Source organism: Cucurbita moschata, unplaced genomic scaffold (assembly GCF_002738365.1).
Source record: "Cucurbita moschata cultivar Rifu unplaced genomic scaffold, Cmos_1.0 Cmo_Scf00015, whole genome shotgun sequence".
Lineage (NCBI taxonomy): Eukaryota > Viridiplantae > Streptophyta > Magnoliopsida > Cucurbitales > Cucurbitaceae > Cucurbita > Cucurbita moschata.
Window position 1 is genome coordinate 1,958,852 of NW_019268531.1, and position 11,943 is coordinate 1,970,794.

General features: G+C 36.1%; 1 protein-coding gene across 1 annotated transcript in view; it reads left to right on the forward strand.

The window, feature by feature from the left end:
- The window catches only part of LOC111453643 (transformation/transcription domain-associated protein-like), a 29,742-nt gene that overhangs the window by 8,943 nt on the left and 8,856 nt on the right, over nt 1–11,943 (forward strand). The window contains exons 14-25 of the mRNA XM_023094822.1: nt 797–1,792; nt 1,858–2,193; nt 3,557–3,815; nt 4,372–4,594; nt 4,717–5,101; nt 5,720–5,869; nt 6,011–6,232; nt 6,301–6,522; nt 8,657–9,310; nt 9,778–10,038; nt 10,118–10,465; nt 11,452–11,864. Coding sequence (XP_022950590.1) covers nt 797–1,792; nt 1,858–2,193; nt 3,557–3,815; nt 4,372–4,594; nt 4,717–5,101; nt 5,720–5,869; nt 6,011–6,232; nt 6,301–6,522; nt 8,657–9,310; nt 9,778–10,038; nt 10,118–10,465; nt 11,452–11,864 — 4,469 coding nt within the window. The remainder of the gene's footprint in view (nt 1–796; nt 1,793–1,857; nt 2,194–3,556; nt 3,816–4,371; nt 4,595–4,716; nt 5,102–5,719; nt 5,870–6,010; nt 6,233–6,300; nt 6,523–8,656; nt 9,311–9,777; nt 10,039–10,117; nt 10,466–11,451; nt 11,865–11,943) is intronic.

Sequence of the window (11,943 nt, forward strand, 5' to 3'; positions counted from 1 at the left end):
GGGGGGGGGGGGGGGTCATATTTTTGGCGAGTCTTTTAGATTTTAAGTGCTCTTAGAAGATATTAAGGCATAAGAAAAATCAAATGAAGCGATACCCCCAAATCTAAGGAAAGAGTTTTCCCTTTTATGATCAGTGATTTCAATTGAAGCTGGGATGAAACCACAAAGGTTCTTCTAAACTTCAATAGCAGCAATTTAGCAAATTTGGGATTGTACGAACGGGAAAAGAGTTACCCGTCCATTTAATGATTGCATTTAACTATGCAGATATGGGGAGTGCTTTGTAGTCCTTTCCATGTTACGATCTGATCTTGGCTGAAGTATTAGTCTCAAGCTTGGCAGTTATTGTCTATTTTGGTTATGTAGCTGTTTTGTGGGAGATTTGGATAGAAAGAAATAGGACAGTTTTTTAAGGAGGAGAGTTGAGTGAAATTTGACATTTGGTGTGGTTTTGTCTATTATTGGCGGTCACTTGCTAAAAAACTTTGTGATTATTTCTTTTCCAGTCTTCTTGTTGGAGAGGTCTCTGCTGGTTGTACATTCTCCCTCCTCTAGTATGGATGTGTGTTTTAGTTGAATGCTAATGGACGCCTCCTGATCCTATATGTTATCTTATTTGAAATAACGATGGTGTCTGATTTTGATTTGATATCTTTCTGGTTGGTAATATTGATATTATTCTTCATTTTTTTTCTTTCATTTTGTCACATTACTTGTTCTACCTAGATGGTAATGCATTCCTATAGTCAATTACTGTAATATCTGCCACTTCTCTAATGAGAAGGAATTTTTGCAGGCTGATTTGGGTGTAAAGACTAAAACCCAACTTATGGCTGAGAAATCTGTTTTCAAACTTCTATTGATGACCATTATTGCTGCTGGTTCAGAGGAGGATCTTAATGAACCAAAGGATGATTTTGTTCTTAATGTATGCCGCCATTTTGCTATTCTGTTCCATATTGATTCTTCTCTAAATAATCCTCCAGTTGCATCTGCCTCACTTGGGAGTACTTTGCTTCCTTCAAATGTTAATGCCAATTCCAGATTAAAAAGTAGTGCCTGTTGTAACCTCAAAGAGTTAGATCCTCTCACTTTTCTGGATGCTTTGGTTGAGGTGCTGGCAGATGAAAACAGGTTCCATGCAAAAGCTGCTCTGAATGCTCTTAATTTGTTCTCAGAAATGCTTCTTTTCCTTGGTCGTGGTAAACAAACAGATGTAATGATGACGAGAGGGTCTGGCAGTCCAATGAGTGTTTCCAGTCCCATGAGCCCTGCATATTCGCCACCTCCAAGTGTCCGTATTCCAGTTTTTGAGCAACTTTTGCCACGGCTTTTGCATTGTTGTTATGGTTGTACATGGCAAGCCCAAATGGGTGGTGTTATGGGACTTGGTGCTTTAGTTGGGAAGGTTACTGTTGAAACTCTTTGCCATTTTCAAGTGAAGATTGTACGAGGCCTGGTATACGTTCTGAAACGGCTACCCATTTATGCTAATAAGGAGCAGGAGGAGACTAGTCAAGTACTTAATCATGTTCTTCGTGTTGTGAATAATGTCGATGAAGCAAACAGTGAGCCACGCAGACAAAGCTTTCAAGCAGTAGTAGATGTTCTTGCTTCTGAGTTGTTTAATCCCAATTCTTCAACTATTGTGAGAAAGAATGTGCAGTCATGCTTAGCTCTTTTGGCCAGTCGGACTGGCAGTGAGGTGTCTGAGTTGCTTGAACCTCTGTATCAACCTTTGCTTCAGCCTCTCTTATTGCGACCACTTCGGTTGAAGACTATTGATCAACAGGTCTTGAATTGCTTTTTATTTAAATAGTTTTCTTTGTTTCTATGTTAACTTGCTCTTATCTACAGGTTGGAACTGTTACAGCCTTGAATTTCTGCTTGGCACTAAGGCCGCCTCTTTTAAAGCTGACTCAGGAGTTGGTTAATTTTCTGCAAGAAGCTTTGCAGATAGCTGAGGCCGATGAAACTGTATGGGTTGTAAAGTTTATGAACCCAAAAATAGCCACATCACTGAACAAGCTCCGAACAGCTTGCATTGAGTTATTGTGTACCACCATGGCATGGGCGGATTTTAAAACTCCCAGTCATTCTGAATTGCGTGCCAAGATCATCTCAATGTTTTTCAAGTCATTGACATGTCGGTCTCCAGAAGTGGTTGCTGTTGCAAAGGAGGGGTTAAGACAGGTTCTGTTTTTCACTTGTTTTATTGTCAATATGTTTTGTTTTCTGTTATCATTAGAACGTATTGGTATGTTCAATAAATACAAGTGAAATCTAATCTCAATGTTAGGTAAAAATTCACTTATTCATATCTGGCCTAGTAATGATATGCTTATGGTAAAATCCCTTTTTATTATTCATTTAAAATATTTTGTCAAGTATTGATTATTAATTGAGGAATTTTGTTGAATAATTATTTGTTTTTGGTTAAATTATACAAATACTTTTGAACTTTGGAGTAGGTTTCAATTATATTTCTAGACTTTTATATGTTTCATTTGAGCTCTTAAACTTGAAATTATTTCAAAAAGTACATTTGGAGTTTTCTTTTCCATTAAAATGAAACGACCTAAATTAACGTGACAATTGGTTGTAAAAGTTGGAAAGCATCATTAGCATCCTTTACAACTCAGTTTCAACTATGTAGAAGATTATATTGTTATTGCCATTAATTTCAACTTAAAAGATATTGTTGTCACATTTACAACATCATTTCCCAAGGTAATTTTTCAACCGAGCTATCACGTCAATATATATGAATAATATTGTAGATGGTGTTAGGCACATGTTCTGATTTTTACGCCTTAGTTGTTATGGTAATTTTCATTCATCTTCTTAATCACAAAGTCTTCCTGATATTTTTTAGAATGATTTCATTGTTGAAGGGTTAAAATGAACTTTTTTAAAGTCTTAAGGGTAATTGAAACTTATATGAAAGTTCAAGGGTATTTTATGTAATTTAACAATTATTTTTATAAATTTGTTTTTATTTTATATTAATCACAAAGTCTTCCTGTTGGGTTAGATTGCATTCTTGGGAGCTTAATTGCAGTAAATACAAGTTGGTGACTTAGACAGCCATTGATAAAAAAATGAATATGTGAATGGATGTTAGTGGTACAGAATGGTTTTTTTGTTAGACGTTATGAGGTGTTATTTATTTATTTATTTATTTATTTTTGGTGAGGATCCCACTTTGGAAAGATCAAGAGACTTGACAATCTTTATAAGATATATGAGTTACTTCTCTTATTGCCAATTGGTTTTGAGATGGAACCCAATGTTTATCTAATATGGTATAAAAACCCTTGAGGTCTAAGATTGGGATCCGAACCATGAGTGATGAACAAAAACAACGCACCATATTGACGGGGCATGTTGAGAATCCCACATTAAAAAGATGAATGATCTCACAATCTTTATAAGATGTGTTACTCCTCTTATAGTCAATTGGTTTTGAGATGGAACCCATGTTTATCTAATATTTTTAACAGGTTGTGGTTTGTGTGCATAATTATTTTAGGATTTTCCCTTTGTTTCTGTTCAGGTTATTAATCAGCAAAGGATGCCCAGAGATCTGCTGCAAGGTAGCCTTAGACCTATTCTGGTGAATTTGGCACACACCAAAAACCTTAGCATGCCTCTTCTTCAAGGTCTGGGTCGACTTCTTGAACTTTTGGCCAGTTGGTTTAACGTTACTCTGGGAGGTAAACTGTTAGATCACCTCAAGAAATGGTTGGAGCCTGAAAAGCTTGCTCAAAGTCAGAAAGCATGGAAGGCAGGTGAAGAACCAAAAATTGCAGCAGGTAAACTTTTTAGGGAAAAATGCCTTATACTTCTTGAATAGATGGTAAAACTAATACGTCTTCATTTTTTTTTTTTAAATTGTCGATGAATCCACCGAAAAATTACAAAAAATTCAACCTACAAAATAAAAATGCTCAAATCCAACAATAACAGTGCCCAAACTCAGACACAAAATCAAGCTGATAAGAAGTGTCCAAACTTTATTCCAAAATGTTCAAACCCAACTAAGACGCATCCAGTGGAATAAAAAAACTAAAGCCTACAAAAATTCCCTCGTCAAGCCACGAGAAGGCCAAAAACTAGGTACAAATCATGTAAAAGAAAAGACGAGGACATGAAAAGTCAACTAATGGAAGTATTAATTTTACCACTCATATAGTTCACGATTTAATTTGATAAATTAAAACTTTATGGTTAAAATTGACCCAAGAAAAGTGCGAGGGTAAAAAATGAATTTCCCCGTAGTTCTTACTTGTGTCTTCTGGAGTTACTTAAATATTTACTTCCCCTAGCATAGGTCACTGATAACTAATGTTTGTTTTTTCTTCCTTTCAGCTATCATTGAACTTTTTCATCTGCTTCCCATGGCTGCATCCAAGTTTCTTGACGAACTAGTTACATTGACAATTGGTTTGGAAGGAGCTCTTCCCCCAGGACAAGTGTATAGTGAAGTTAACAGTCCTTACCGCATTCCACTAATTAAATTTTTGAACCGATATGCACCGCTTGCTGTCGACTACTTCCTTGCTCGACTTAGTGAACCAAAATACTTCAGACGGTATGGTTTTGGATGTTGGTTTGTTTGTGGAGTTCCTAGCAACCGACAATCATAGAAAACCTTGCTAAAAATGCAATAATCTTGTCACTATTTGCTTGTTCTGATTTTAGTTATGCTCACAGGTTTATGTATATTATCCGATCAGATGCTGGCCAGCCTCTAAGAGAAGAACTTGCAAAATCTCCTCAAAAGATACTTGCTAGTGCCTTTCCTGAATTTGTACCTAAATCTGAAGCTGCTTTAACTCCAGGTTCATCTACCCCTCCTGCTCCTTTATCAGGTGATGAAGGCCTTGTAACTCCTGATGTCTCTGATACACCATCTGCACCCTCAAGTGTGGTTTCCGATGCCTATTTTCGTGGCCTTGCACTTGTTAAAACTTTGGTGAAATTGATGCCTGGTTGGCTACAGAGCAATCGTGTAGTTTTTGATACTCTGGTAGCTGTTTGGAAGTCACCTGCTAGAATAGCTCGACTGCACAATGAGCAAGAGCTAAATCTAGTGCAAGTAAGATTATTAATTACTATATGTCCGATGGAGGTCTTAATTTATGGAAGTAATTATTGCCTACCTGTTTTCATTATTTTTACTTTTTGGAAGTTACATTACTTTTAAGCTGTGGATCTATATCTTGGTTGTTGGTTTAGAATGATTCATTACACTTACACTCAGGATTGGTAGTTCCTAACCTTATTTTCTTTCATTTACATCTCACAGATGTCTCTGTCTGTAAAGATCTTGATTGCGTGTAGCTCATGTGTTACCATTTGATTTAGCAATTCCCTTTGAATATTTTGATTTTTTTGGTCCATTTGGCTATAAAAAGTTTACTCATTAATCCATTTGAAAGTAGTGTCATTAGCAATATTTTTCCTAGTGTTTAGATGGACCTGCTTCTGCTTCATCAATCCTTTCAATTTAATTTCTTCATTTTCCTCTTCCATTTCTTCCCTCTATTTAGAATTTGTTCCATCAATCTCAACACATGATTTTCTTCTTCTATTTTCCCCCCTCTTGGGTCTAGTTGATAGGAAAATGCTTCATCAATTATTAAGCAAGATGTACAATTTATATTTGATTCTTTTACGGCTGATTTTCTTAAAAGCTTGGAACATTATAATGTAGGTGAAAGAAAGCAAGTGGCTAGTAAAATGCTTCCTGAATTATCTGCGGCATGAAAAAGCAGAAGTGAATGTGCTCTTTGACATTCTTTCCATCTTTTTGTTTCACACTCGAATTGACTATACATTTCTGAAGGAATTTTATATTATTGAGGTAATCTGCTTCTCAAATTCTTTTTGTGAATATTTCTATTCTTTCTGTCCCCCTCATATTTGCAGTTATATAAAAATAGATATTTGCAGTCTTCTAAATATATAAATAGTTGATACGTGCAATGATTATTCTGTCTCTTAGGTTGCTGAAGGATATCCACCGAACATGAAGAAAGCCCTCCTCTTACATTTTTTAAACCTGTTTCAATCAAAACAGCTTGGTCACGATCATTTAGTGGTTGTAATGCAAATGCTTATTCTTCCTATGCTTGCTCATGCCTTCCAGAATGGGCAAAGTTGGGAGGTTGTAGATCAAGCTATTATTAAAACAATTGTCGATAAACTTCTTGATCCTCCAGAAGAGGTAATTTTGCTATTTATTGTTGTGTTCGTTTCCCTTAGTTTTCTTACTTGTCTGAACTTCCTGTCTAGGTGACTGCTGAGTACGATGAACCTTTGAGAGTGGAACTTTTACAGCTTGCAACCTTACTTCTCAAGTATCTTCAGAGTGACCTGGTACATCATAGGAAAGAACTAATCAAGTTTGGTTGGAACCATCTAAAAAGGGAAGACAGTGCCAGTAAGCAATGGGCATTTGTGAATGTCTGCCATTTCTTGGAGGCCTATCAAGCACCTGAAAAAATTATCCTTCAGGTATTGCATTATATATTTTAGAGATGGTTGGTTTTTCATACATCTTTTGCAGAAATCCTATGACCCTAGTAGGAAAAAGCTCGGCTTGACAGGAAGCTGAAAAAAGGAAACTTAATTAAAAGTTGTATAGGGAAATTTTAAAGAAACAAGGAAAGATTTCAGTTCTAATAAGGAAAACAGCGACATTAAGTATCAAGGAAAACTACCCTTTTAATCCTCGAGTTTTAAAAGTCACAATTTAACTCCTCAAGTTTTCAATATTTCAATTTGGTCCAATGAAACCTTTTCTGCCAGCTACGGTATTGGTAGTTAGGTCGTGCAATTTTGTATGCTGATGTGGTGTACAAAACATTTTAACTTACATGTTATTCCTGATTTGACATTCAGAAATAATAGTTATTCTCCTCTACCATTCTCTCTCCCTGCACACTGTCTCTGCACTCAAGTATATTTCATTGCCCCTTCAGGCTGCGTATATGTGAGCAAGGAAAGCTTGAACTTTAGATCTTCAGACTTGGTTTTAGGAAGTGCCTTAGTTGGAAGAGACCATTTGAAAGCTGGGCAGTATATAAATTAGAGTGATGACCCTGGAATACTACTAGGATGTTACTAGACTATACTATTATGATATTACTAAAGTATTAAGGATATATTAGTAATTAGTTAGGGAGGTTGTTGTGGTGCTTGGTTGTAAATAGAGGAAGGAGGAAATGAGGAAGTTAAAGAATTGTTTAGATGCTTTTAGGCTCGAGTTAGTATACTCAAGAAAGAGGACGTTTTCAAGTACCTTGAATACTTGGTTTATCTTGGAACTCTCGTGTTCTGTTTTAGATTCTATCAGATCCCTTCCCAACCTTGTTTTTAATGACATCTTGCTCCAATGCAACATGTTCTATAATATTGAATAACCCTTTACAGTATTGATAATTTCCTGATTATTATATAATATTTCAGTCGGTCATTGACATTTTAGATTCATCATGCATTATGCTAAAGTCACAGACCTTTACAAACCATCATGTGTCATTGCTCTAAATATATGTCATCTTTTTACTTAGAAGAAAGACTTTTAGTCGATAAGATGAATAAGTATGTAGGGCAGGGGGAAAAAAAGAGAACCCAATGGAGCCTGAGGACTGTTCTCCAATTGATATCTATAGCAAACATAAGGAATTGACCAAATGAATAATATCCCACATTTTTTAATTAATCGCTTACCCTATTTAAAAAATTTCTCAAGTTTATCTCCGAGTTTGACATAAAACTATATGGAAAACTGAAGACCATGAAGTGGAAGCCTCTGACTTCAGTGACACACCACAAAGTAACTTTCAAAACACAATTCAAAATCAGGACCAGCTATTCATTATAAACCCTTTGAATAACATTTCCCGTAACCTTTGAGAATGGTAACAGTGATAGCACCATGACAACTAAACATGGATTTTATGGTGTATCATGTGTAAGCCTCGTCTAATAAGGATGGTGTATCATGGTGTACCATGACAACTAAACACAAATCAAAATCAGGACCAGCTATTCATTCTTCTGAATATGGTGTATCATGTGTAAGCCTCGTCTAATAAGGATGGTTACAAGAACCATGGTTTTTATGGGTATCTTAGTCTTCAATATCCAAATGGGTACTTTGCTAAGGAGTGATTGGAACGTTCCCAATGAAAACAATAGAGCAGATTTGATAGAAAACTCCTTTAATTACTCTTGAGGTTTTATTACTATGGATTGGAGGCTTGGAGCCTCTTTTGTATAGTTAGTTGGCTTCTTTGGTGTGGGCTGCTTTTTTATCCATGTGGACTTTTTGTTTTGTATTCTTTCCATTATTCTCAATGAAAGATTGGTTTCTTTCTATATATATACATATATTCTCTCTTTTAATATGCTCATTTTACTTGTTCTATTAAGGTTTTCATAAAATACCTTTTATGCTTTTTATTTGCACCCTGTTGGGTAAATGGATGATCAATGGGGGAATGTGCTGCTGTTGAAGTCACCACAAATGACGTCTGTATTTGTGCCTGTGACTAATGGATGTCAGAATACATAGTCCATATCTACAATGTCATTATGGAATTGTTCTTGGTCAAAGTATCCTAATTCTTACGTGGATGTGCAGGTTTTTGTAGCACTTCTTAGAACTTGTCAACCAGAGAATAAAATGTTGGTCAAGCAGGCCCTTGATATACTAATGCCAGCCCTTCCACGAAGATTGCCGCTTGGTGATTCTCGGATGCCAATTTGGATTAGATATACCAAAAAAATACTGGTCGAGGAGGGCCACTCAATTCCTAATTTGATTCATATTTTTCAACTTATTGTGCGACATTCGGATCTCTTCTACAGTTGCAGAGCTCAATTTGTTCCACAGATGGTGAATTCTCTGAGTCGTCTAGGTTTGCCTTACAATACTACAGCAGAAAATAGGAGACTTGCAATTGATCTTGCTGGATTGGTGGTTGGTTGGGAACGACAAAGACAAAATGAAATGAAGCATGTAACTGAAAGTGATGCCCTTAGCCACAGCAATGATGGATTAACTTCCTGTCCTCCTGGTACCGATCCCAAGCGTTTGGTTGATGGTTCTACATTCCCTGAAGATTCAACCAAGCGGGTCAAGGTTGAACCTGGTCTTCCATCTCTTTGTGTCATGTCTCCTGGTGGTGCATCATCAATGCCAAATGTAGAGACTCCTGGGTCAGCCACACAACCTGATGAAGAATTTAAACCAAATGCTGCAATGGAGGAAATGATTATAAATTTTCTAATAAGGGTAGGCGCACATTTTATTTTGTTCTTTCATGAATCATTAGTTCACCAGTGCTGCTTTAGTTATTGTCAATGTAGTTATGTAGTTCCATTGCATCATTGCATAAATGGTTGTCTGTGTAATGCTTCGATAGTTTGGATTACCAAAACGAAAAGCCTGTTTTTAGTTAAAAAGAACTTTATTTTTCATTGTCTTCCCTAGAGTGCATGTATGGCAGATTCTTCTTTTCGGAAGGTAATGTTTAGTTGCTCTCCTTAATTCCGGTACTATTATTGTTTCTTCTTCAAGCTATTCGCTATTTGTTTTGCTATAGAATTTATATAAGTAAAAGATGCCAAACAACTGAAATAGACCAATATAATTTGCAGAATATTGTGGAAATACCATCTTTGTTGTTCATCATGATATTGTTTTGAATTGATATCTCGTCTTAGTAGGCTTTTTAACAGTCATACGTTTTATGGATAAAGGTTGCATTGGTGATAGAGCCTAAGGACAAGGAGGCAACTGCCATGTACAAGCAAGCATTAGAGCTTCTCTCACAGGCTTTGGAGGTGTGGCCAAACGCTAATGTCAAATTCAATTATCTGGAGAAGTTGCTCAGTAGCATCCAGCCATCTCAGTCCAAGGACCCTTCCACTGCTCTTGCACAGGGCTTGGATGTAATGAACAAAGTTTTAGAGAAGCAGCCGCATCTGTTCGTCAGAAACAATATCAATCAGATTTCTCAAGTATGTTGCTGAGTCTTTTATTATCCTAATAGCATATACTTCTACTTAATTAAGATACGTTTCTTATCTTCTTGGACAGATTCTAGAGCCATGTTTTAAGCACAGGATGTTAGATGCTGGGAAATCATTATGCTCCCTGTTAAGGATGGTATTCGTGGCTTATCCTTTGGAAGGTGTCACCACACCACCAGATGTGAAGTTGCTTTATCAGAAAGTTGACGAGCTAATAAAAAATCACATTAATAATTTAACTGCCCCTCAAACATCATCAGAGGATAACACTGCTTCTTCCATTAGCTTTGTCCTGTTAGTAATTAAAACTTTGACAGAGGTGCAGAAGAACCTAATTGATCCATATAACCTGGGCCGCATTCTTCAGCGTCTAGCAAGAGATATGGGAATGTCAGCAGGTTCTCATTTGAGACAAGTATGAAATCATCCCTTTTTATTCTCTATTGATAAACCCTAGTTATCTTCTACATTGAATGTGTTTACTTCATGCTTGAGGTTGCCTCATTTGGAGCATTAAATTGGGTGTTTGTTGGATTTCCTTTTTTTTTTTTTTGTTTGCTATTCTAAATTACAATCAATTAATGTTCTGATACTGTATAAATCTATTACCATGTGTTTGTCTCTTTTTAATTAATTCAGTGCAACAAAGGAATAATTTTCTTTATTGTGTCTGCCGTATTTGAACTTTGTGCAATATACATTCCTCATGCCAAACATGGTTTCTTATTCTTTTGCCATTTTTGAGGCTGTAGAAGCATGGTTGGAGAGGGTCATTGGATTTTCTTGGGATGTTTGGAGTTATAGGGAGAAATAAGATAACCTCCGTAATTTCTTCAGTGGGAATGTTGTCCAGTCGTATATTTTTAACTCACTTTACACATTACTTCCAGGAACTCGACCTAAGGTTTGGGTGGAAAGACTCTTTTGGATAAAGGGGGCCTATTTACTTTAGCCAATTAAGATAAGGGTAAAAAGTGAATAAAGGTTGTAAAGAAATAAATCTCTAGCGTTGGGGAAAAAATGAATCTCTTTGGTAGAAGTCAGAATTTTAATTTACATTATCATTACATGCCATAATGTTGGATCTCTGTTCATTAACTCGCGGTTTGTATTGCTGAAATATTGTGTTCTTCTATTCTTATGATTAACGTGTTCTTTTATAATTATTGGTTGGAAAGCCCTTTTATTGTCTGGGGTTCTCGTAGTCATCATTCCTCTACATATACTTTTTGTGAAATATGGATATTTCTTTTCAAATTCAAAAATGTGTTGAGCTTATGATTAGACATATTTGATTGTATATCTCGAATTATCTTTAGATCCTTGATGTAAACTTCATTTCTATGGTACATACGATTGATATCATGTGTTACATTGAAAGGTTTAACATCTTATCATCAGGGTCAAAGGATGGATCCTGATTCTGCAGTAACTTCTTCTCGTCAAAGTGCCGATGTCGGAACAGTCATCTCCAATTTGAAATCTGTTTTGAAACTGATTAATGAAAGAGTCATGCTTGTTCCTGAGTGCAAGCGTTCGGTAACTCAAATCATGAATTCGCTGTTGTCAGAAAAAGGCACCGATGCCAGTGTGCTGCTCTGCATACTTGACGTGATAAAAGGGTGGATTGAGGATGACTTCAGTAAAATGGGCACATCTGTCTCTTCCAGTTCTTTTCTTGCTCCTAAGGAAATTGTCTCTTTTCTTCAGAAGCTATCACAAGTGGATAAGCAAAACTTCTCTTCCAGCGCTGCAGAAGAGTGGGATAGAAAATATTTGCAGCTCCTTCATGAAATCTGTGCTGATTCAAATAAGTTCGTGCTTTTTTTTTTTTTAACTTTCCATAAGCTTGAATAAAGTTATAACGTTATGTTTTTTTTTTTTTTTTTTTTT